The sequence below is a fragment of the Ochlerotatus camptorhynchus genome, unplaced genomic scaffold (genome assembly GCF_037179485.1).
Source record: "Ochlerotatus camptorhynchus isolate MF236.1 unplaced genomic scaffold, CSIRO-AGI_Acam_v1.1 ptg000268l, whole genome shotgun sequence".
NCBI classification, from domain to species: domain Eukaryota; kingdom Metazoa; phylum Arthropoda; class Insecta; order Diptera; family Culicidae; genus Ochlerotatus; species Ochlerotatus camptorhynchus.
Genome location: NW_027040758.1, coordinates 1,151,371 through 1,178,211, shown reverse-complemented (window position 1 = coordinate 1,178,211; position 26,841 = coordinate 1,151,371). Strand labels below are relative to the sequence as shown.

At 42.1% G+C, this 26,841-nt stretch overlaps 1 protein-coding gene across 1 annotated transcript; it reads left to right on the top strand.

The window, feature by feature from the left end:
* The first annotated feature begins 377 nt into the window (after positions 1 to 377).
* ENGase (Endo-beta-N-acetylglucosaminidase) lies at positions 378 to 25,872 on the top strand. Its single transcript, XM_065227292.1, has 4 exons — positions 378 to 479; positions 12,860 to 13,368; positions 13,428 to 14,485; positions 25,692 to 25,872. Exons 1-4 carry the CDS (start codon positions 452 to 454, stop codon positions 25,870 to 25,872), a joined length of 1,776 nt encoding a protein of 591 aa, XP_065083364.1. The 5' UTR covers positions 378 to 451.
* The last annotated feature ends 969 nt before the right edge of the window (positions 25,873 to 26,841 follow it).

Here is a 26,841-nt window from a genome sequence, read left to right as displayed (position 1 = left end):
TTCGACCGGAACTGAATAAAAATGAAGTACCTACGCGACAACATTCTGCAAAAATAAAGCGAGATGACAGTCGCTCCATGACAGTCTTTTGTTATATTTTACTATTTAGGCAATCATTTTTATTACCATAAAACGTTCCGATTCGAAATGGTTTTTATCACTAATAAATGTTGTATTTAATTGAATCAACAATAAATAACAGATAGGTAAAATATTTCGTGAAAATAATTAAACACTTTTTTCATCATTGAGAACAATACTTCTTTCCGGTGAATTGAGCGAACAGTAATGTTTATTTACTTTGCTCGTTTGGTTCAGCGTTTGACGGTTCGTTTGGTTCGTCTTGCTTCAGTCTATGCGTGTCTCTATTCAACGTCTCTGGTATTCTGGTGATTTGTGCTTCCTGTGTGGCTGTGTGAAGAGATTGTTATTCTGTGATTACATATCAGTGATGGCTAGTGATATCAAATTTTGTGCAGGTAATTGGCTTTCCAGTCGCCTACTTTAGGTTCATCAGTTTCTTCGAGTGCATTTTTAGATTGAATTGTGTTTCGTTGCTTGTTGATAACGACTGCCGGTGTTGTTTTGTTTGTATTATTATTTGTTGACGTAGCATGCTTAGATATGATGCTTATCAAAATGAAGTAACCGATCGAAAACTGATACAAAAGTTTTTTTTTCTGCTGTGTCCATCTTGCCTTTGGTTGTCTTCAGTGTTTTATGTTGATGCTTTGATTGTAGGCTGCCTCGCTGATCGATGCGTTTGGTTCAGATGTTCATGTTGATGTCTTTCAGGAATTGAGTTACGCTCTTCAGCGCGTCTATCTTTTGGCCCATGAATATTTGAGAAAGCGGTTTCATGCTATCTAGCACTTGCTGATCCAGTTCGTGTCATGTTGTACTGGGATAGACCAACAAGCCTGTGTCATTGGATTCAGGTTTAATTGGAAACTACGCCGCTAGAGGCGCTTCACTTTTATGTTACTTATGACGGGCGTTATAATATATGGATCTTATCACACCCATTTTTTATCGCTGAAAACCAGCAATATCTTGCTGGATTTTGCCGAGCTGAAAGTCCAGCAATCCATCCAGCAAAGTGTATTTGCTGAACAACCAGCAAATTGATCCAGTGCCTATTTGACAGCACTTAATTGTTAAATCAACAATGTTTACTGTTTTTCCAGAAAAACGGAAAGTAAATCATTTTGTTGGAAGGATCGAGGAAGGATAGGAATTTTAGATTGTTTACATTTATGTTTTAATAGTTAACAAAACACATTTTTATTAAATATGCACTGTTTCATGTTTTCGTAATACCATACACCGATTACATCAAATGGACTTGAGTCAAAGGAGTAAATAAACTCTTGTTGAGGAACTTTTGCTGGGCCTACCTGGGTGAGTTTTTAGGTGAAAGGACTGTAAAGATGAAAAGAAATGAACTTTTCAAGTACGTCGACAAAGTATAGAATACTTACTCTACGATTCCAGCAAAATTTACATCATCCTAATGATAATGTGCCAGCCGAACGCTTCTTATACCCCGTACAGACTATGGCTTATATCATGTAATATAGGCTGTCTTGCAATGAACACTCATACATCTAGTTTTCACTGGAAATCCTATGCATGAGTGCTCATTGCAAGACAACGAATATTACATGATATAAGCCATAGTCTTAGACTGCAAAATATTCAAAACCGCGAACCAGTAACTGCGAGGACAGGTCTGAATTTGACATTTGATACAATTAACTGGAACATCCAGCAAAATATTTCAGACTACTGATTTTCCAGTAAAACATGATTTTGCTGGACATCATCCAGCAATTCGTTTTGCTGGAACTTAATTTCAAAATTTGGTGTGTAGGTCCAACATAGAATATTTCGTGATCCTGGCCATATAAAAAAGTTACTGTCTTCAGCAAAGCTGTTCCAGTGACCAAGTCCTTTCGGATGGTGTGCATAATAGTTCAGAACTCTCTCACTACGCAGCGCTAGTGTGCATGTGAACTTCCTATATGAACTGTATCTCTGACCATATAGAACGTTGCTGTCTTCAGCAAAGTTGTTCAGGTGACCAAGTCCTTTCGGATGGTGGCCATATTATTTAAGATTTCTCTCACTACGCGGCGCTAGTGTGCACATGAACTTCTTTAATATGTTATTTCTGGAAAGCTTGTCCATATAAGATGTTGCTGTGCAATGCGAGGACACGAAACGGAATAGGGATGACGTGTAGAGAGGCTGTAAATCGATTTCGGACGCCATTTTAAAATCCAAGATGGCGGTTATCGATTCAAGACAAACTGTAAAATACCCTACAATATGGGTATTTTCGGAAAGGGAACGCCGTGTAGAGGTTGAAAATCGATGCCAGACGCCATTTTGAAATCAAAGATGGCGGCCATCAGTTCAAGAAAAACTGTCACAAACGCTACAATATGGGCATTTTCGGAAAGGGGATGACGTGTAGAGGCTGGAAATCGATGCCAGACGTCATTTTAGAATCCAAGATGGGGACCATCGGTTCAAGAAAAACTGTCAAATACCATACAATATAGGCATTTCCGGAAAGGGAACGACGTGTAGAGGCCGGAAATCGATGCCGGATGCCATTTTGAAATGCAAGATGGCGGTCATCAATTCAAGAAAAACTGTCAAATACCCTACAATATGGGTATTTTCGGAAAGAGGATGACGTGTAGAGACCAGAAATAAATGCCAGACGGCATTTTGGAATCCAAGATGTCGACCACCAGTTCAAGAAAAACTGTCAAATACCCTACAATATGGGTACTTCTGGATAGGGGATGACGTGTAGAGACTATAAGTCGATGCCAGACGCCATTTTGTAATCCAAGATGGCAACAATCGGTTCGAGAAAAACTGTCAAATACTCTAAAATTTGGGTATTTTCGGAAAGGGAATGACGTGTAGGGTACGACGGAGGAGTTTTGCGCAGCCAAGAACATTAGCTTCAACGCTTTGCTGTTCCTTGATGACGCTCCGTTGCATCCGCCCACCATAAGCAATCCCACCATAATGCTTCTATACATGGACCAAAGATCACGTATTTGATTCAACCCCTTGATCAAGGCATCATCAAAAATTTCAAGCTGAAGTATGTCAAGAGAAGCTACAGTTTTATTCTGGAAACAGCCGAGAATGAAGGCCTTTCACTAGCGGATACACGAAAGTAGTTCAGCATCAAGAATTGTTTCGACTGCTTGGATTTGGTTCTAAAGGACATAAAACAAAGCACGTTGGTAAACTGCTTGAAGAAAATTCTTCTGTCGTATTTCCACAATGCAATGAAGACGACAACAAGGATTTGCACATCATGTCCGAAATTCAACAAATTTACGAAAACTTTGGTGCGCCGGGGATAAGAAATACGGTGAAATCAACGAAATCATAAGAGATGCACCGGCTACAGCAGATGAAATTGTTAGCGAACTGGACCCATCTACAATGAATATGGATTATATTTTCATCCCCCCACGGCAGAAATCGAGTTCAAAATAAATCAACTCTCCGAGTTTGAAAGCTTCTGCTCATTGGACAGTAATGTCGAACAGAGTGCAAAAATGCAAGATTTGCTAAAGGATGTCGAAACGTTGCCATCTTGCTCAATGATACGTTATACACATTATACAAATTATAAGCAATATGCTTGGTAAGCATTATTCAGAAAAAAATAATGCGAGGCAAGATTTTGAGCTCCAAAATAACCTAAAACATTAATAAGATCAAATTCATCTTCCTAATGGATTATCGCCAAAACTACCCCGTAAACGGTCCACGTTAACTGTGCTGAACTGATAAGAGGCTGTCCATAGCCACTAAATGTCCCGTCGAAAGCCAATAGCCACCATTTTGGATTCTAAAATGGTGGCAGACATCGATTTTGGGCCTATACACGTCATCCCCATCAATAGTTTACGTTAAAGCAAAGGCCGTCATCTTCAATTTCAAAATGGCGCGTGGCATCGATATCTGATCTCTACACGTCGTTCCCTATCCATACCCAGCTTTGATTCCAAAATGACGTCTTGAATCGATATCCAGCCTCTACACGTCATCCAGTCGCCGAAAATACGCATATTGTAGGGTATTTGTCAGTTTTTCTTGAATCGATGGCCACCATCTTGGATACCAAAATGACGTCTGGCATCGATTTCTGTCGTACCTTTTCTGGAAATACCCATATTGTAGGGTATTTGACAGTTTTTCTTAAACCGATGGCCGCCATCTTGGATTTCAAAATGGCCTCTGGCATCAATTTCCAGCCTCTGCACGCCGTTCCCTTTCCGAAAATACCCATATTGTAGGGTATTTGACAGTTTTTCTTGAATCGATGACCGCCATCTACGATTTTAAAATGGCGTCCGAAATCGATTTACAGCCTCTCTACACGTCATCCCTATTCCAGACATAACATGAGTAGGTACCTACATGTTATAACTCTCCAGTCTGTTGTGCTCAAACTTTCTGGCGATACACATGTAAACATTTTCCGGTCCTTGTTTGCCCCGCTTCGCCGCAAAAACATCCTCCTTTCCCGATGCACTACCGTTCTAGGCGTAAAATGTGACACCAGTAAGGGTTGATGCATATATTATGTCACGCTCTAAGGGGGTAGGGAGGGTCTAAGATTTTGTGATAAGCAATGCATTAGGTATAGGAAAAACGTCACGATAGGGGGGGGGGGGGGAGGCTGTAATTTTTTGCTCGATTTAGCGTGACATAATTAATGCATGGGCCCTAATTGACATAACTGCTCGTAGGTCTTCTCTGCCGGAACCTCGGTATGTACACAGCAAAAAAATCTTATATCGATCAACGTAATTCAAGCTGATGTATCAAATAATGATGTAATAGCAAAAAGCAGATACAATATTACATCAATAGATGTAATTTTGTTCGCAAAATCGATGTACATCGTACAACGTAATATTACACCACCAGCGGAATGACCTCTGTGCAGCTGTTTGGATGTAATATTCAACAATTTTTTTTAACTGTGTATGATGATAATTCGACAGTGAGCATGCATAAAGGCGTATACGCGATGATCGATTCTCTTGATCGATTTTCTCTTTGCATTGCTACAGCTAAGCGAAAGAATTTTCTAGAATTTCGACAGTGAGCTTGCATAAGGGCGAATACGCGATGATCGATTCTCTTCATAGATATTCTCTTTGCATTGCTACAGCTAAGCGAAACAATTTTCTAGAATTTGTTCAATGCAGAGTAGTAACAAGTTGTATTGGCTACCAAAAGCAACAGCAAACGCACCGAGAAACGTTAAATCTAGCGAGTTATTAACAAAAGAGAAAATCGACGAAGAGAATCGATGATCGCGTATAGGCCCTTATGCATGCTCACTGTCGATTTGTTCAATGCAGAGTAGTAACAGGTTGTATTGGCTATCAAAAGCAAGAGCAAACGCACCGAGAAACGTTAAATCTACCGAGTTATTAACAAAAGAGAAAATCGACGAAGAGAATCGATCATCGCGTATAGGCCCTTATGCATGCTCACTGTCGAATTGTCAACCACTCATTGTAGCACGGAAACTTATAGCGAATTTGTTTATTATCCAGGTTGGAACCAGTTCCAACCCGTGCGAAACCGAGCTTATTGTCAGTGCGAACCTCAACCCGAGCCAGGTTACAAAAACAAACGTTAACACTGACGTTTTAAAGGCAACAAGCAGAACCAATCTTGATACTCGATCCAGGTTGGAACTGAATCAAAAACAAATTCGCTATTAAAGGGTGATACGGTCAAAATTTGGTCAAGGGAAAACGCGTGTAAATCGGTGAAATCGTTTATTTAAAAAATCATATTAAATTTCTTTTTCAAGTTCAATTAGTATAAAATTCAGGAAAAATATTCAGTTAGGCTTCCGCTTTTCCAAATCCGAATTGCCGGGCCTTACGCTTGACCCCTGCCATCAGATTTTGTACAGCCACCTTGTCCACCTTCTTCGCCGCAGAAAGCCAGTTTGCCTTGAACTGCTGCTCGCCCTTAGCAGTTTTTTTTGGTCTTCTTTAGGTTCCGCTTGACAATAGCCCAGTATTTCTCAATTGGGCGGAGCTCTGGCGTGTTGGGAGGGTTCTTGTCCTTGGGAACCACCTGCACGTTGTTGGCGGCGTACCACTCCATGGCCTTTTTACCGTAATGGCAAGATGCCAAATCCGGCCAAAACAGTACGGAACAACCGTGTTTCTTCAGGAAAGGCAGCAGACGTTTATTCAAACACTCTTTCACGTAAATTTCTTGGTTGACAGTCCCGGAAGCTATGAAAATGCTGCTTTTCAAGCCACAGGTACAGATGGCTTGCCAAACCAGATATTTCTTTGCGAACTTTGACAGTTTCATGTGCTTGAAAACATCTGCTACCTTTCCCCTTCCTTTTGCCGTATAAAACTCCTGTCCCGGAAGCTGCTTGTAGTCGGCTTTGACGTAGGTTTCGTCGTCCATTACCACGCAGTCAAACTTCGTCAGCATCGTCGTGTACAGCCTCCGGGATCGCGCTTTGGCCGTCGTATTTTGTTTATCATTATGATTTGGAGTCACTACCTTCTTGTAAGTCGATAGTCCGGCTCGTTTTTTGGCTCGATGCACGGTTGTAGACGATACACCCAGCTTATTTGCGGCATCTCGGAGAGAGAGGTTAGGGTTTCGCTTGAAACTACCGGCAACTCTCTTTGTCGTCTCAGCGGCTTCCGGTTTTCGATTTCCCCCCGATCCAGACTTCCTGGCTGTCGACAAACGTTCCCCAAACACTTTAATTACATTTGTAACGGTTGATTTGGCAACTTTTAGCGATTTTGCCAACTTTGCGTGCGAGTAGCTCGGATTTTCGCGATGCGCGAGCAAAATTTTGATACGCTGCTCTTCTTGCTTGGACGGCATTTTGACAACTGAAGAGTGAATTCCAAAATCAAAATAGAAGCAACATTCTACACACACACACCTTCAAAATGAGGGGTGTTCAGGTTTTTTAAATGCAAAATTGAAAGAAATACGTCAAGTTGATATTGACCAAATTTTGACCGTATCACCCTTTAGTCTGATAGCAGTGGGCGCTCCTCACTGTTTGATTTAATCAAGCTTATAACCGAGGGGGATGACTCTATCTACGATGCAGGAAATATTGTGTTTTGCTGTGGCTAGCTGCGCGTACGCTGAGTAGATAGAAAGAAGATTTATCACGATTTTGAAGATTTCCTGCAATAAGATGATGCGCGATGCAAGTAGATGCGAGAAATGAAAGAAGATTTTTCGAAGATTTGTTCGCTAGTGTGAGATTTTTTGAGCATCTAGAATTGAGATTTAGATGTGCCGCCCCCCTCGCTTATAACCTCTGATTGTCCTCAACTAAAGAGCCTGAATTTATGAAGAGACGACATGTCGACACAACTATGCCGAGAAAACTGGAGCCAACGAACAGGCGGCGTCCAGCCTACTGGTGGAACGAGGAAATTAGCACCCTTCGTGCTACTTGTCTTCTATCCAGAAGGCGTGCTCAGAGAGCAAGAACAGAAGCAGACAGAGAGAAGCGCAGGGTGGTGTTCCGAGAGGTCAGGGCTGCACTGAAACGAAAGATAAAGCTGAGCAAGTCAAATAGTTTCAAGGAGTTGTGCCGCGATGCCGATGCCAACCCCTGGGGCAACGCATACCGAGTTGCGATGGCGAAGATCAGAGGCCCAACGATGCCGGTTGAAATGTGTCACAACAAGCTGAAAGTCATCGTGGAGGGACTTTTCCCACAGCATGACCCAACGAACTGGCCATCTACACCATATGGCGAGGTAGATGAAGACAACGTTGAACAAGTCTCCAACGAGGAACTCAAAGCAGCAGCGAAAGGGTTGAAAGCGAATAAAGCTCCCGGTCCGGATGGAATTCCCAACGTGGCGTTGAAGGCGGCGATCCAGACGTTCCCGGACATGTTCAGGATGGTGCTGCAGAAATGTCTGGACGATGGTCAGTTCCCTGATAGGTGGAAGGTACAAAAGCTTGTGCTGTTGCCGAAGCCCGGAAAACCGCCGGGGGATCCTGCATCGTATAGGCCAATATGCTTGCTGGATACTGTAGGAAAACTCTTAGAGAGGATCATCCTCAACAGGCTGACGAAATGCACGGAGAGTGAACACGGATTGTCGGAGAGACAGTTTGGATTCCGGAAAGGGAGATCGACGGTGGATGCAATTCGGACAGTGATTGACAGAGCCGAGAAAGCTTCCAAACAGAAGCGGAGAGGAAATCGATACTGCGCCGTGATTACGATTGATGTGAAGAATGCATTTAATAGCGCCAGCTGGGAGGCCATCGCCAAGGCGCTCCATAGAATGAGGGTTCCAGGCTACCTCTGCAGGATTCTAAGTAGTTACTTGCAGAACCGGGTCCTGGTCTACGTGACAGACACGGGGCAGAAATCGCTTAGAATCACGGCGGGGGTTCCCCAAGGCTCCATTCTAGGTCCCACGCTGTGGAACGGAATGTACAATGGCGTGCTGACGCTCAAGCTGCCCAAAGGAGTTGAGATCGTTGGCTTTGCGGACGATGTCGTCTTGACGGTAACCGGTGAGACGCTGGAAGAAGTGGAAATGTTGGCGGCCGAGGCGATAGATACGATTGGTAACTGGATGCAAGGAGCGAAGCTGCAGATAGCCCACCACAAAACAGAAGTGATGTTGGTCAGTAACTGCAAAGCAGTGCAGCGGGCAGAAATTACCGTTGGAGAGCACACCATTGCTTCGAAGCGCATGCTTAAGTATCTGGGAGTGATGATCGACGACCGGCTAAACTTTAATAGCCACATCGAATATGCTTGCGAGAAGGCAACGAAGGTCATCAACGCAATAGCCAGAATCATGCCGAACAATTCTGGTCCAAGCAGCAGCAAGAGACGTCTTCTGGCTAGTGTGTCCTCATCAATACTAAGGTACGGAGGTCCAGCCTAGATTGAAGCGCTGAAAACGAAGCAGAACCAAAGGAAATTGAGCAGTACGTTGAGGCTCATGGCCATGCGAGTCGTGAGTGCGTACAGAACCATTTCGATGGAGGCAGTATGCGTTATCGCCGGTATGATCCCAATCGGCATCACCTTGGCGGAGGACTACGAGTGCTATATGACGAGAGAAACCAGAGGAGTACGAAAAATGGTGAGAACGGAGTCGATGGCTAAGTGGCAACAGGAGTGGGATGCAGCAGAGAACGGTAGATGGACACACAGGCTAATACCGACTCTTTCGACCTGGGTGAACAGGAAGCATGGAGAAGTCAACTTCCACTTGACGCAGTTCCTGTCTGGTCATGGCTGCTTCAGGAAGTACCTGCATCGGTTCGGACACACAACGTCACCCTTCTGTCCGGAGTGTGGGAATGTGGAAGAATCACCAGAGCACGTGGTCTTCGAATGTCCTAGATTTGATGATGTGCGAGAGGATATGCTCGCCCTTAGCACGGAGAATGTCGTCAAATAAATGTGTCGAGAGGAGGGCACCTTTAACGCCGTCAGCAGAGCAGTAACGCAGATCATATCAGCGCTGCAGCGAAAATGGCGGGAAGACCAACTAGAAAGTAGTAATGTGCTCACACAAGTGCGAACTGAAAGCCGAAGCCGGGAGAACTCTCCGTCAGAGTAGGCTGTATCCACCACCAGGGATGACCGAGTAGAACGTGACGCTGGGAGCTAAATGGCTCACAAATTGGAGAGACTGGAAGCGCCAATTAGCTGAGGTAAAGTGAGGTGCGTAATGCACGGCCCCCTCCGAAGTAATACGAGAAGTGGTTCCGGGGGAAAAGGGCAAGGCGTCCAAGGAGGTTTTAGTGCGGTAAGAATCCCACACACCGTGTCACCGCGACTGTGCGCCCAGTCGTCAAGCGGTGGCACGATGGCCTTTTTGAAGGTTTCCTTCTAGCCAAAAAAAAAAAAAAAAAAAGTATAAACGGTGACTTACCTTTAATGATGAAATAACTTACCTAACTGATAACCATCTTCCTTGTTGTCTTTTGTTGGCCTTCTTGTAAATATTTGGCTTAAGGTCTCCTATCCTCTGATGGGACTGCCATCTTAAGTGTACACGGTAAAAAAAACCCGAATTTATCCACCTATGGTGTGATCAGACCCTTCTTACTTATTCAAGTTTATTTATTTTATTGTAATTATCAGTGACCAAGCCCCCCACCCCCGTGTCATCCAGTGACGCTACGCCACTGCCTGGGGGTACCCGGAATATATCCGGGTGTAGTCTATTTGGTAAGGCTACCAATCACCTTATCATCGTATTTTAATGTGATTTAATGGGTTTTAATTCAATTCATATTCAAGCAACTTCCCCGGGGTACCCGGAACATGTCCAAGTGTGTCCAATGTGGTCTGGAACACTTAACACGACTTGCATTGATCTTATTTTTGAATTCTGTAGTAATTTGATGTGTCGCATGATGGTTTTGATACGTTTTCCGTTAAATCCAGCGTGAAGGCCCATATTCACCGGATCTTATATCGGCCATATCTCCGGAACCAGTTCACCGATTCCAAAACCGTTCAATAGCGTTCAATGGGACCCCAAGACCTATCATTTGGCGCCGAGTTTGTCCAAATCGGTTGAGCGGTTGCTGAGAAACGTGAGCGCATTCATTTCGTTACATACACACACACACACATACATACACACATACAAACATACACACACACACACACACAGACATGTTCCGATCTCGTCGAGCTGAGTCGACACTCGGCCCTCCGGGCCTCGGATCGATAGTCGGTTTTTCAAGTGATATCTATACCCTTCTTTGTAAAAAGGGTAAAAACATCATGTTCATTTAAAGTAATTTGGTGCTGAATTTGGAAATAGAGAATCTTTGCGAGTAATGTTTGGCACGTGCGTTTTTGACATTTGCTTCCAAAAGTAAAACTAATCAAATTCAACTGATGAAAACAGTGGTTCCAATTCAAATGATAATCATTTTGATCTAAAGGTGTTATACAATACATATTTTTCAACGACAAACCACTTTGTTTCAAAAAGCAAATCACTTGAAAATCAATGATAAATCACTTCGATTCGTAGTGCCGCATGATAGACTGAGTCAAGTGCAAGAGCATTTGGATTAGATGTGACAACTTTTTACCGTGTAGCTTCCGGGGAAGAGCATTTCTTATTCAGCCGCTGGATGCCAGTCAGACAAATCGAAGATTTAAACACGATGCTTCACAATCCAATAAATGGATGAAACGTGGACATCTCGTACCGTACGTTCCGATTTTGGTAATTATTGGTTGGTTGTTGGAAGCATCAAAGCTAGAAAGGTTAAGTGATGTTCCATTTTCTTCTGACGGTTGGGACATGAGCACTAACTCTTGTCCTAGCCTTTTATGGCTTATGGCTATGCGCTCGCTTTCTGAAAAGAGAAGTGAAGTAAACTCTATGAACATAAACAATATTTTTGATTTGAAATATACAATATAGAAATGCATAACGGTGGTGGTCACTACCCGAGTCTGGCCACTATTATCAAGTCATAAAAAGTAACCAGCACTAAAATGTAATCCTTTGATTACTGGAAAATCCTGATTCCCTAGTTTGAAGTTGTCACGACTAGGGTTCGGTGGTAGATCTTATACCAGTAACACACCACAAAAAGATCATCTTCCAACGTTACTAGTTTGAAAAGATAAAAATTTACAAAATGGAACAAACTCACCAAGTTCAGCCAATTGAACCTGAAGGCTGCCTGACATGTGTTGATGTAGAAGTTCAAATTGTAAATGTCTTCCGTCGATTTGAGATAAACAAATGTTCGGATGTATGTAGTCGATCTTTGATGTGCATTGGCAAGTCTTTTCGTGGCCAATAGTCAGGTTCAACGCTGCGATTTAACGAATGATGGGACGCCTCGTGGAGGTTCTACTTGGCTTCGGAACAGCTTCTCAGCGGCAAATAATAGGGACTGAGGAACTAGAAATTGTGTCCTGGGCCTGGTTTTGGCCAGATCAGCAACCATTTATAGATTAAAAAGCGCCCCGAAAAAAAACAAACGTCAGGTTCGATCACACGCACAGCCTACCCCTCTTACAAGATGACATATAAGATGTCTTCCTTTTCATTGAAGAAGCACTGAGTGGGTCATACATTATTGTTCCAAATTCCTCAAATACCGCAGTGCATATTTTTTTCTTTACCGAAATGGACATGACTATCAAAGTCACTCCATCGATGAATGAATGGAAAATGACTAGTCATTATGCACTCCATTAAAGTAAAAACGTTGACAAGGACAAAGAACGCAACAAACGAAAACAGAAATGCAATAAATAGATATGGGACTGCATTACACTGCATTGATAAGAGCCGTCCCACGAGCATTGAAAATGTGTCCCATAGTTCTCTGTTTTCTCTTTTACTTGTGCGTATTTGAATGACATATAGTAGCAACGTGCATGTGCTTCTCGTAGGAATGCGCATATGTCACATTGAGCGTGAAAGCGCTTTTCCTTGTCCGTACTCGATATCTCCTACAGGGCAGACGCACTTCCATTCAAAAGGGTCCAATCTGAATGCCTCTGTCTGGCGTAACATAATTTGCGGTCGCTCTGAGATGAATCACCGTTTGGCACAATCATGAAATGCGATATCGCATTGCCAGTGCAATCTGCTTCCAGTTGACCCAGTCCCGTTTCGTTGTGCGGATCGTAGTTCATAACTTTCTCTCTCTCTCTCTCTGCCTTTGTTTCGTTGTTTATTTCATATTTTCGGGGGCGGTGCCATCTTCCTAACTTCGATGTCCCAACATCGCAATCGGCATAATGCTCGGTCACGCCATCAAGACGGCCACGAGTGTCAACCGATCCACACGATCAAGGACCTGTTGGAGTTTGAGCACAATCCCGTTAGCTGGCGCAATTTAGTGCTCCCGATCACACCCCGATCCCGATCGAGGTACCTCGGAGAGCAGTACCAGGAGATCAACTTCGACGCCGGAGTGACGGACTTTGTGGAAGACCAAAGCCGACCGCAGGTATTGCTGTGCCATGACTTCAAGGGAAACTACCTGATCGATCGGTTCATTAACGGGACGATCGGACAGGAATGGGTGGACTATCGGTTCTACAACTGGTCTGCGGTGGACATATTCTGCTACTTCAGCCACAACTTCGTTACCATTCCGACGCTGCAGTGGTTGAATTGTGCGCACAAAAATGGCGTCAAGGTAATCGGGACGTTCATTGTGGAAGGCGGCAATGTGACGTTACTCAAGGACATTCTACAGTCGGAAGAATTCATGCGGAAGGTGGCGGATGCGTTGGTCACCGTGGCGAAGATTTGTCAGTTTCAGGTAAAACGTGTTTCAGCTTGTGTCGTAACCTAGATTCTAATTCTAATCGCTTCCCACAGGGCTGGCTACTGAATATCGAGTGCGCTCTGGACGAAGACAATATTCCGCTTCTGAAGGAATTTGTAGCGTACCTCACCCGGAAATCGCACGAAAGGATCCCGGGCAGTATGATCATCTGGTACGACTCCATCACCGAGAAGGGTCTCCTCAGCTGGCAGAACGAGCTGAACAGTCTGAACCACGGTTTCTTCGCCGCGTGCGATGGGATCTTCCTGAACTACACCTGGAACCGGCAGCATCTGGAGCGATCGGAGAACTTCATCCGTAATTACTATCCACGACGGAAGTTGGACGTTTTTGTCGGGATCGACGTATTTGGGCGAGGTCAAACCGCCAAGCTCGATACCCACTCGACGCTGGCCATGATCATGGAGTTCAAGTTCTCCACGGCGATCTTTGCTCCCGGATGGACGTTCGAATCGCTCGAGGAATCCATGCGGCAGGACCAACTCGATCCAGATAATTGCAATGTTCGATTTTTGAAGCTGAACGATCGCTTCTGGAATCTGCTGTGGAAGTATCTGTTCGTCCGTGGACCCCGGGAACTGCCCTTCTATACATCTTTCTGCCTGGGCTCAGGGAAGATACGGCATCGGTTGGGAAAACTGCAGAACCACTCGTGGTTCAATCTATCGCGGCAGGGATTCCAACCGACCATTCCGTATGCAATGCTGGATAGCGCGAGTCCTGTCTATTGGACGCACAGTTTCGAGACGGCTTTGGATGGCGGATCGTGCTTGCGGGTGGAAGATGCGCATCCAAACTGTCGCTTGTTTGCGTGCGATTTCGCTTGTAGTGGAGATTTGGTGGTGGCCTATGCATTTCAGAGAAATAATGAAGTCAGTGCGTCCGACGTGAGTCTGTTGCTGAAGGTGTACAATACGAGATATCACGATTCGGTGAAGGTCGTGTGTGGCGGTGAAGATTGCCATCTTAGTGAGCGAAGCAACGAGATGAAGGCGCTGCTGTTGGGTCCGGAAGATTTTCCAACGCTGCTGGAGTTGGGTGGGCAGCTGAAGCTGCCGCTGGTGGCCGGTATCAATGGGTGGGAGATAAGGTGAGTAGATTTGGCAAAGTATCTCCTATCAGACTCGTATGGAATTCTGAGGAAAAATATTTAATAATTCCATCTGTTTCTAAAGGACACTCTCCTTTGTCATAACTCTCTTTACAGAGCAGCTCCAGGCCAAATAGCAAAACATAAATCGCTGTTGAACTTCTCCGATTTACATGAAACTTTGCCTAATTGTTTGTTGTGGTCAATAATTCTATTTGTTTAATAAAATTCTGCCATTTTGAATCACGCAAAAAATTTCAAAATGGCGTATCTCGCAAATGCTACTTTCAATCGAAATGACGCGTGAGACGAAGTTGTACACAGCCAATGAGAATGACCCAACATTGAGTTTATTTTACTCATAAATCACATAAAGTGCAGGATCTCAGCGATGAGTAAATTTGCCTGAGAGCAATGATTTGTTGAAAAATCTCGAATATGTTATTTTGAATAGTTTTGCAAGATTTAAAATGGCTGAATTTCAGTAAAAATGTGAATGATTGAACATTGCAACAATTATGCAAAGTTTCATCAAAATAGGAGAAGGTCGCATCAGATCGATTCGTCATTTGGCGTGGAACTGATCTACACTGTAAAATACAATTTAGAATGTATATGGTGATTGACAGTACAATTCCAAAAGGAATTTTTAGAACAATTTTGAGGGAATTTCGGCATTTTAAGGAAGGAAAATTTTAAGGCAATTTCAGAAGAATTTAGCGGAGAACTCCGAGACAATTCTGAGCAACATTTCAAGACAATTCTGATGTAAATTGCTTGGGAATTCTAAAGGGAATTAAAGCGAATTTTAAATAAAATTATGGAGGGAAGCTTCAGTGAATTCCTAGAAAAAAGTTTTAAAATTTTAAATTGTTTAGGAACTCCCAGAGAGAATTTCAAACTTATTTTAGAAGAATTCTGAAATAAACTCTGTGGAGGGCAATGATTTCAACGGAATATGGTTGAGGGTATTCTAATAAAATCTAATAAGAGTTTTGAGTAAATTTTCAAGATGGACACATTTTAAAGAATTCAATCGCAGTACACAATTTGAGCCAGGAATAATGCTGTTGTCTTAGTAATGGCCCATTTAACCTAGTAATCCCTTCGGCTTTAGATTGTATGCTTAATTTTAGTGTATGTTGCACAACCGGGAAAATTCCAAAATTCCGGGAAAACATCGGGAAATCGCTAATCGGAATTCACTAGTCACCATGTCGCCATGCTGTTTGATTTCAAAATTCCATGAATTCTCAGATAGTTGGGTTCTAATATTGAATTTTGTCACTCATAAGTATTTGTAATACGCAATGTTACATTGAAAAATGTCCATTGATGCATAATTTCTGGAGTTCAAATTTAAAATTTTCATTGACTCATTCATGAATAAAATCGCCATGTTTTTTTTTATCTAGTTCGTTTATTTGGAAGGCTCAATCGCGTTAGCTTTACGGAGCCGATAATTCATTGTTCACTGTGTGTAACAAAATTCACTTAATTCTATGTCTAGTAGGAGTTGGGCCGATTACTCGCGGCTTACTCGAGGTTAGAAGGGTACATTTTCGAAGGATAGGATCAGGGGAGGAGCTTGGGGTAGGGTTTCGTTGTCTCATCAGAGCGTTGTCGCCAGTATGAACGGTAGTGCTGTTCTAGCTTCGTCCGGAGTTCGACCGGCTATGGTGGGTGACCAGTGGGCGACGATGAGACTAATCGAGACGGGGGGACAAGACAAACAAAAACTAATAAAGAGAGACAAAAGACAAAAGGAATTAAATTCTTATACTAGACATTTGAAGAAAAACATAAACGGACTGCATATAGCAGAGATCACGGGTTGCCAACACGTCTCTGATAGGAACATAGGGTTGTCTTCCTTGGGCCTCGAGGGTATTCAAAAGTCGCTCTCTGGCGGCGTCATTATCGAAATCGCCATGTTGTACTTCAAAATCATAAAACCGCTGATTGTGACTCTCTGAAAGCGAAAATGTATGTGTCCAACCATACTGAACAACCTGTTCCTGTAACTTACTACAGTCAACACTCCCTAAATCGATAATGAAGAGACCAGTGAGTAAGGGAGCGTATCGAGTTACGGAGGTAAATTTTGAAAAGGTTTATGGGAAAAGGAGCTGGTTTTGTTGCGAGCTAGGACAATGGTGCTCGTGTCCATTTTTTTTCAATAGCTTTTTCTTTGATTGATGGTCATACAGTCAGAAATCCTTATTGCCGGGGTAACGGGGGCGTGAAAAAGGAACCGCGAATAAGGATACCCACAGCTTATGGGATTTTCACTAATGGGGGCTGTAGTGGATTATCTCATTTGTTTCTATACATAAAGCTATACTGTCTTCGACAAAGTTGCTGTACTGGGTTAGACCAACAAGTCTGTGCCATTGGATTCAGGTTTAATTGGGAACTACGCCGCTAGAGGCGCTTCACTTTTAAGTTACTTATGACGGGCGCTATAATATATGGATCATATTTCCAACATAGAATATTTCGTGATCCTGACCATATAGAAAGTTACTGTCTTGAGCAATGTTGTTCAGGTGACCAAGTCCTTTCGGATGGTGGCCATATTAGTTCAGAACTCTCTCACTACGCAGCGCTAGTGTGCATATGCAATTCCTATATAAACTGTATCTCGAGAGCCTGGCCATATAGTAAGTTGCTATTTTGAGCAAAGTTGTGCAGGTGATCACGTCCTTTCGGATGATGTTCATATTAATTCAGAACACGCTCACTACGCGGCGCTAGTGTGCAAGTGAATTTCCTGTATAAGCTGTATCTCGAGAACCTGGCCATATAGAAGGTTACTGTCTTCAGCAAAGTTGTCCTTTCGGATGATGGTCATATTATTTTTGAACTCTCACACTACGCGACGCTAGTGTGCACATGAACTTCCTTAATATGTTATGTCTCCAAAGCTTGTCCATATAAGATGTTGCTGTGCAATGTGAGAACAGGAACCGGAAAAAGGATGACGTGTAGAGGCCGGAAATCGATGTCAGATGGCATTTTGGAATCCAAGATGGCGGCCATCGGTTCAAGAAAAACTGTCAAATACCCTACAATATGGATATTTTTGGAAAGGGAGTGACGTGTAGAGGCCGGAAATCGATGTCAGACGCCATTTTGGTATCCAAGATGGTTGCCATCGGTTCACGAAAAACTGTCAAATACCCTACAACATGGGTATTTTCGGATAGGAGATAACATGTAGAGACCGGAAATCGATGTCAGATGCCATTTTGTAATCCAAGATGGCGGTCATCGGGTCAAGAAAAACTGTCAAATACTCTACAATATGAGTATTTCCGAAAAGGGACGACTTTTAGAGGCCAGATATACATTCCAGACGCTATTTTGGAATCCAATATGGCGGCAACATGTTTTCCATATATAAGGCTTACCAAGCATATTGCGTATAATTTATTGTGTATAGCGTATCATTGAGCAACATCGTAACGTAACGTGGAAAATTCCTCAAAACAATAAAACGCTTTGAATTGTTTTGTTTTTTTCTATCGTAAACTACAGATTTATTCCACATTTTATTTCCTCTTTCGATAACAAAGAACCAACCAGCGCTGTCATGTTTTATGCATTCTAGTCACTCTCGTTCTTCCACTCCGTGAGAAGGGTCTCGACTTCCCTTAGCAAATCTTGCATTTTTGCTCTCCGTTCAACATTGCTGTCCAATGTGCAGAAACTTTCGACCTCGGAGAGTTGATTTAGTTTTAACTCGATTTCTGCCGCACCAGGTGGTGGATGAAAATATCATCCATATTCACTGTAGAGGGGTCCAGGAATTAATCAGCAGTTTACGATAGAAAAAAAAAACAAAACAATTAAAAGCGTTTTATCAAATATATTATATTAACAATATGATCCATTCATGCCTTTTCATGCAATGGCGACCCGCAAAATACTGCTTCACGCACCATCTAGCGTTGAAAAAGGTCAGCAACAATCATTCAGTTACAATCGAGGGGTGCGAGTATAGCACTTATTACACAAGTAAGAGTCAAATTATTTTCATTAACTACATTGTGTATATTACTTTAAAATTTGTCTGACATGTCACTGTTGTCATCAAATAAAATAAAATGCTGAAATACATTCATTTGAAATATTAAACAAATTTACGCCTCGTGACGATAAACAAATACATTGGTAGCCTTTTTGGCCACAGAGGTGCTTTCATCGCTAAAAATTCGGTTCGCCAGCTAAGCGAAAGAGTGGATCATATTGTTAATATAATATATTTTGTTTTTTTTTTTGTTTTGAGGAATTTTCCACGTTACGTTGCGATCTTGCTCAGTGATACGCTATACACAATAAATTATACGCAATATTCTTGGTAAGCCTTATTTACGGAAAACATGTTTTTTTTAACTAGTTCGCGTTAGCTTTACGGAGCCGATAGTTCATTGTGCTTTGTTTGTAACAACATTCACTTAATTCTATGTCTAGTAGGAGTTGGGCCGAATACTCGCGGCTTACTCGAGGTTAGAGGGGTACATTGTCGAAGGATAGGAAAAGGGGAGGAGCTTGGGGGTAAGGTTTCGTTGTCTCATCAGAGTGTTGTCACCAGTATGAACGGTAGTGCGGTTCTAGTTTCGTTTGGAGTTCGACCGGATATGGTGACGATGGAAAACATGTTGCCGCCATATTGGATTCCAAAATAGCGTCTGGAATCTATATCTGGCCTCTACAAGTCGTCCCTTTTCCGAAATTCCCACATTTTAGGGTATTTGACAGTTTTTCTTGAACCGATGGTCGCCATCTTGGATTTAAAAATGGCATCTGGCATCGATTTCCGGCCTCTACACGTCGTTTTATTTCCGGAAATACTCATATAATAGGGTATTTGACAGTTTTTCTTGACCCGATGGCCACCATCTTGGATCGCAAAGTGTCGTCTGGCATCGATTTCCGGCCTCTACACGTGTCTCCTTGCAAAAATATCCATATTGTAGGGTATTTGACAGTTTTTCTTGAACCTATGGTCGTCATCTTGGATTACAAAATGGCATCTGACATCGATTTCCGGTCTCTACACGTCATCTCTTATCCGAAAATACCCATGTTGTAGGGTATTTGACAATTTTTCTTGAACCGATGGCAACCATCTTGGATTCCAAAATGGCGTCTGACATCGATTTCCGGCCTCTACACGTCGTTCCCTATCCGGAAATACCCATATTGTAGGGTATTTGACAGTTTTTCTTGAACCGATGGCCGCCATCTTGAATTCCAAAATGGCATCTGACATCGATTTCCGGCCTCTACACGTCATCCTTTTTCCGGTTCCTGTTCTCACATTGCACAGCAACATCTTATATGGACAAGCTTTGGAGACATAACATATTAAGGAAGTTCGTGTGCACACTAGCGCCGCGTAGTGTGAGAGTTCTGAAATAATATGACCATCATCCGAAAGGACTTAGTCACCTGAACAACTTTGCTGAAGACAGTAACCTTCTATATGGCCAGGTTCTCGAGATACAGCCTATACAGGAAATTCACTTGCACACTAGCGCCGCGTAGTGTGCGTGTTCTGAACTAATATGACCATCATCCGAAAGGATTTGATCACCTGCACAACTTTGCTGAAAACAGCAACTTTCTATATGGCCAGACTCTCGAGATACAGTCTATATAGGAATTGCACATGCACACTAGCGCTGCGTAGTGAGCGTGTTCTGAACTAATATGACCATCATCCGAAAGGACTTGGTCACCTGAACAACTTTGCTGAAGACAGTAACTTTCTTTATGGTCAGGATCACGAAATATTCTATGTTGGAAATATGATCCATATATTATAGCGCCCGTCATAAGTAAAATAAAAGTGAAGCGCCTCTAGCGGCGTAGTTCCCAATTTAACCTGAATCCAATGGCACAGGCTTGTTGTTCTAACCCAGTACAGCAACTTTGTCCAAGACAGTATAGCTTTATGTATTGAAACAAATGAGATAATCCACTACAGCCCCCATTAGTGAAAATCCCATAAGCTGTGGGTATCCTTATTCGCGGATAGCCCGGCAATAAGGATCCGGCAATAAGGGATACCGGCAATAAGGAATCCGGCAATAAGGGTTCCTGACTGTATTTTAAGTTGAATTTTGCGTCTATCACAATCCCAATTGTGGGAACTTAACTTCAGAAAAAGGTGCTGGAACTTTATAGACGTTTCAACAAACAAAGTCCAAAAAACATCCAAACAGTTGGGAGTTCCGTGAAATTCAGGATAATTGCGGAAACGTTATTGAATATCGGAGAACTTCTGGAAAATTTTGAAAACTTTATGTAAGTTCCATTAGCATCAGAAAAAGGCGGGAACCTTCAAGAAGTTCAGCAAATTTCTTGGAAAATCTAAAAATTTTAAAGATTCTCCGAAATCTTCAGGTTGGTTCCAAGAACTTCAAGAGCGAGAAAGTTTAAGATCTTTTAGGTGAGTTCTGTTAGATTTAAGCCAGTTCCACAGATTTTAGGATGATTCAATGAAGATCAAAGAAAGACGGCGCCGACAAATAAAAATAAAGGAAGGAAAGAAAAGATCAAATAGCTTCAGGGCAGTTCTATTAACTTCAGTTTGTTTGTCCAAAAATTCAGTTGAGTTCAAAGATCTTAAGGAAAGTTATGTAACTTCAGGCAGTTCCTTCTTCATCATTAAAATTATGAGAACTTCAGGCAAATTTCAAGAATATTTGGGCAGTTCCATGGGGTAAGACAGCTTAGAAATATCGTCAAATATATCTTAATATCAACGATAATATTTCAGTATTTTCAAAACCTAATTAACGTACAAGCGAAGACAACATATCAAGAAGACTGGCAACTCTTCCACTTTCTCATACGTCCGGTATGAGACAGGCAGAATCACGTCATGTGCCGCTCAAAGCTAAATGCTTCGAACGAATTGGATAGCAAAGGTTCCATGCTCAGAATAAAGGTTTGTGTATTTGCTAATTTTTCTATGCGTTGCTACAACCTTTGCTCGAGCGCAGCGCTACTGTTTCTGATTAAGACAAAGTTGCCAGTCTTCGGTAACAGATAGAGGTTTTAAGTGCAAGCCAAGAAAAAGAGAATATCATAAAATATGTTGACATATTTAGGCAAGGTGTCCCGCCCCTTGGACAGATCAATTAAATTCAGTGAAATCAAACCTTCTAGAAGTTCCAAGAAAATAAAAATAAGTCCAGAGAACATCTGGGAAGTTAAGAGGACTTATTAAAAATCTCGGAAGCTTCACAGTAGTTGCGATAAATTCACCTTACGAAGTTTAGAGATCTTTAGGGCAGTTTCATTAATTTTAAGGAAATTCCAGAATTATCATCAGAAGAGTACCGAGAATTTCGAGAAAGATTTTAGATATGGTTCACAAAAATTACAGGTAGTTGTGCCGAGGAATGAAAGGAAATAGGTACCGAGAAATTTTTGGGAGTTTCATTAATAGATTGCGGGATAATGAGGAAACTTCTGTAAAATTTCGAGCATTCAGGGAAGCTTCGAGAACTTCAAGGTGGTTCCATCAGCTTTGGGGAACTTCAGGGATATACAGAAAACTTTTGAAAAGTCAAGGAATCTTTCAAGAATTCCAGAGAATTCAGGGAAGCTAGGTCTAGAGATCTTCAAAGATGCTCAGAGTGCCCTTAATTACTTTAGGCATGTCCAGACTTTCAGGGAAAATTAAAGATATGTAACGGAAGCTTCTAGGATTTTTACGCTTCTGTATCGAGCGTTTTGCCGGATCTCTACTGAGTGTTTTAGGTGCACTTCCACAGTTAATAATTGAGAGCTTTCTATGCCAACACCATTGCATCGATTTGTATATTGAGTGGCAAGCACAAGGATACTTCCACGCTCCGGGAAGTCGAGAAAGTGTCCAACCTTCAAGACTCCCTTGACCGGACCGGGGATCGAATATTATGCTTGCTAATACCGTACCTTTACTGACTAGGCTAGATAAGGCCCCAATATCGAAAGCTTAGTTTTTGTGAAGTTCTCTGATCTTCCTCGGAACATCCATTGGACAACATTGAAACTGCCTAAAAAACTATAAACTTCTCTTTTCACTTCCCTGATGATCTTGGAACTCTGCTAAAGTTATCGGAAATGGAGTTTGTCAGAAAGTTTTCAAAATATGTTTTCTAAACTTTTCAGAAACTATTTGGACTTCCCTAAAATTGCCGGAACTTCATGAAGTTTTTCATATATTGAAATCTTTTTGAGAAACTTCATTTCCGAGAACTTTAGCTAAGTTCCAAGATCGTCAGGGAAGCGTAAAGAGAAGTTTATAGCTTTTTAGGCAGTTTCATTATTTACAGGGATGCTCTGAGGAAGATCCGAGAACTTCAGAGTAATTTTGTTAAATTGTTGCAAGAACTTTCAAGAAGTGTTGAGGAATTATAAATATTTCGAGAAGTTCAGGAGTTTTATGAATATCAGGGAAACTGTTGGAATGCAAGAAACGTTCCGAGAGTTTCTTGAACATTTAAGGAAATTCATGAAGAAATGGAAACTTCAGGCAACCTTAGAGAAGCTCTTACGAGATTTTAAGGGAAGTTCCATGAGCTTCAAGGAAGTATCGGAAACTTCAGTAAAATTGCGGAAGCTTCAGGTTAGATCAAAGAATTTCAATTCCAGGAACATCATCTGAAGAGTAACAAGAGCTTCAGAGAATTACTAGAGACATTCGGTATGGTCCGAACATTTTTAGGAACTATATTGAATTTCTAATGAATGAAAGGAAATATCGAGATTTTTGGTGGTGTTTCATGAATAAATTGCGGGGTAATAAGGGAAGTGCCAAGATAAAATTACGGGCACTTTAGGGAAGCTTTGAGAACTTCAAGGTGGTTCCTTCAGCATCAGGGAAACTTCAGGATCTTTTAAGAATATCTAATGACTTCAAGGATACTCAGAGAACATCGGGAAAGTTAAGAAAACTTCAGAAAAGTCTAGAGAATTTGACGAAAAATTGAGGAAAATAAATTCCAAAGACCTCAGGGAAGCTAGGTCTAAAGGTCTTCAGGGAAACTCAGAGAGACTAAGGGCAGTCTAAATAACTTCAGAAAAGTCCAGTCTTTCAGAAAATTTGAAGATGAAGTTCCGAAAATTTAACTCCTGTGAAGATTAGCAAACTTCAGGCATATTATGAGAACTTTACAAAAGTTCAGACATTTTTAGGCGAACTATGAGAACTGTAGGGTTACTTCAAGAACATCAAGGTTGTTCAATTAGTTTCTAAGAAAATTGCAGGAACTATGCAGAGGGACCGAGAATCTTATGAAAATTCAGCAAAGTTTCGAGATTATCAAGAAACTCCAGAGAGCTGCAGAGAAGTTTTTAATTTTTCAGGCAGTTTCATTATTTTTAGGGGTGTTCCAAGAACTTCAAGGAAGACCAGAGAATTTCAGGGCAGTTCCATTAATTAATTTGCGAAACAATCTACGGGCACCGGTGGGATTCTTAACCACATTTTCCCATCTGGGTACGGTGCCCGAAAACTCGGAAATGTCTGTATCCTTTATTTCTTGGTTCAAATCTTACCTTACGAACCGCTCACTTTGCGTTAAGATTGAAGCTTCTCATTTTGAAGACTTCCCTAACATTTCCGGCGTTCCTCAAGGTAGTAATATGAGAATCCCACCGGGATGCCGGATATTCTACGCTGATGACGTCAACATGTACATGGTCATCAATTGCATTGCTGTTTGTGAGGAGTTGCAGTTGATTGTGGATCGTATCCAGAGTTGGTGCTCCCGTAACTTGCTGACGCTCAACATCAACAAGTGATCTCTTTTCACAGCAAAAAAAAAACCGATTATATTTGATTATTCTATTTCTGGGCAAACTTGGATAGGATTGACCTTCAAATCGCACAACATTGACATCCTGACCAAAGCTAACAGGCAGCTCGGTTTAATATTGCGCATGCAGGCGCTGTACTTTTCGTTAGTCCGTTCAATCTTTGGAAATTTTTTTGAAATTCAGCTCAGCATTTCTCTGACTCCCTCCAAAAATTCAGTTTTAATGCTCCTTAAAATTGATTTCGATTTCTTCTAAAAATTACGTTGCGATGCTTCTTAAAGGATGACAAAGATTCTCCTGGGAATTTCCTTGCAATTTTCTTCTGAATTCCCTTGTAAACTGACAACTATAAGCCTTGATCTCACAACTGTAGACCGCATTCATAAGGATCAACCGAACCGCAAAGGTTGTAGAGCTGTGTACCAGAAGACAGTTATTATTATTCTCTTAACTAAATCAGCAGACAATGGAAAAGCTCCACGCACGCTATCCTCTATGCGTAATCCAAAAACAATGCATAGGGAAACGTTAAAAATTACAACTCTTGAAAAAGGCCGCAGCCTTACGGCCGAAACGTTGGGAACGTAAACAAACAACCGTTTCTACAAATGAGACTGAAGAACTATCGTAAAACGTTATTCCAATCACCCAGTCGAAACCATCATTAGAACCATTAGTTTTCCGAAATAATAATCTATGTCACAAGGGTAACAGTTTTGGTTTTATCATTAACTTTCGTTCCTGTAGAATATCGATAAAACTTGTAATGTTTCTTGGTGTATTTCACCTATTTAACTGTTTTTATTAAACCGGGCAAACTATGTTTCAGACAACCGGTAAAATCAGGCCAAAATCCAGAATTTAAATGCTTTAAACCAGTGGTCACCCTGTTGTGTATACTTCATTTATATGTATATCGCACAACCGGGAAAATTTCCAAAATTCCGGAAATAAATCGGGAAAAAATGCGGGAAATTGCTAATCGAGATTCCCTTATATACTTTGTTATTGCCAGTACTAATCACTCCACTGCTCGACGCAATAGCTGCGGGATCATCCATCTCTTCAAGCCCGCCGATAGTAAATTATCGAAATTGCATAGGAAGCACTTGTTCTTAAGTTCACCGGAGGATATCTTTCTCCTTATCCACCTGCTCCGGTCCACGAGCAGCGACTTTTGAACTCGAATTAATTTACCAAAGAAATCGCATTCCAGAGCGAAGCGAACCTCCTAGTAATATATGCTAATGAATATTCATCGATTACGTTGTACCCGGAAATCGCGATAAATGCAAAATGGCAACATTATAAAATCATTTCATCTGTGTCCCCATCGGTCTGCTATCTTTATCTACACATGTCTATCGACCTCATTAATTTGCAGATACTACTACCTCTCGTTCGAATCCATCATCCAACCGGTGTCGATCGTGGATATTGGCGTGGAGATCACGAAAGCTGACCCCAAGGACCACGTCCTGCTGGGGGCCATTTCGCTGCAGGCCGGTTTCCCAGCGAGCCGCGATCGCATCAGGAAGCGCTCGCTCGTAACGTTCAACGTGTGATCGTCAATTACCAACTACCTATCTATTCATATGTATGCATACACAAATACGAGCAGAGAATTGGAATTAAGGTGCAGCAGCAGCAGCAGCAGAAGCAGCATGGACCGGTTCTTCATTGCTTATTAGCCGCAATCGTGCACGGCACGTCACTATTCTGTACTGAGGACGACGAGATGCTTCAGGAAGGTCAACTGCACCGCATCGCTGCGGCTCCGGCCATTCCGGACAGGTTAGTGTTTTGTTTACTTACATACTGCTTGCTCTTATAAAAGTTGACGATCGATGCCATGATGCTGCCGCGCTAATGCGGTCTAATTTACGGTCTTCGAAGAAGCCACAATTCTATAAACCTGTACTTGATTGCCATATATGATTACAGCTGCTCTAGCGTGCATTATATCGTTTTTTTTTTTTGTAAACTTAATTCACCGGTCATTGGATGACGTCCTTATTTGGTAATTAAACCTCATTCGAGTTCAAACAACAAACAACAGAGCAGCGAATTGAAATTTGGTCATGATGTAACCAATGGAAACCGGCTTCGGCTTTGCATACGAATGAATCCCGTCGTCGTCTGCCAGATGTCGTAATCAAAGTGTGCGCGGATCGTTATCCATAATATCTCGGTGACTACTGCGCTCATCAACCGCATTCAAACCTGCCAGCTGGGGGGGAAAGTCATCGAACTGACACGCGGAACGTCAAAAAGGTTAAACACTCTGTTAAGCTGCGCAGCAGCATGTGTTAAATAGGCAATAATTTTCCTATAGAAAGGCAAACATTTCCCATCCAATTTGCACATAGTAGATCCGTGCGCGTTTCACGTGCATTGAATGGAGCGGAAAACCGCCAACCAACCCCGGGGTCGGGAGGAATGTAAACAGAAGGAAGAGGTTGCATTTTCCGAAAAGCATCATTGTCGTCGACACCGCCGGCGGCGGCGTCGTGCATGCACGCACAACAATTTCC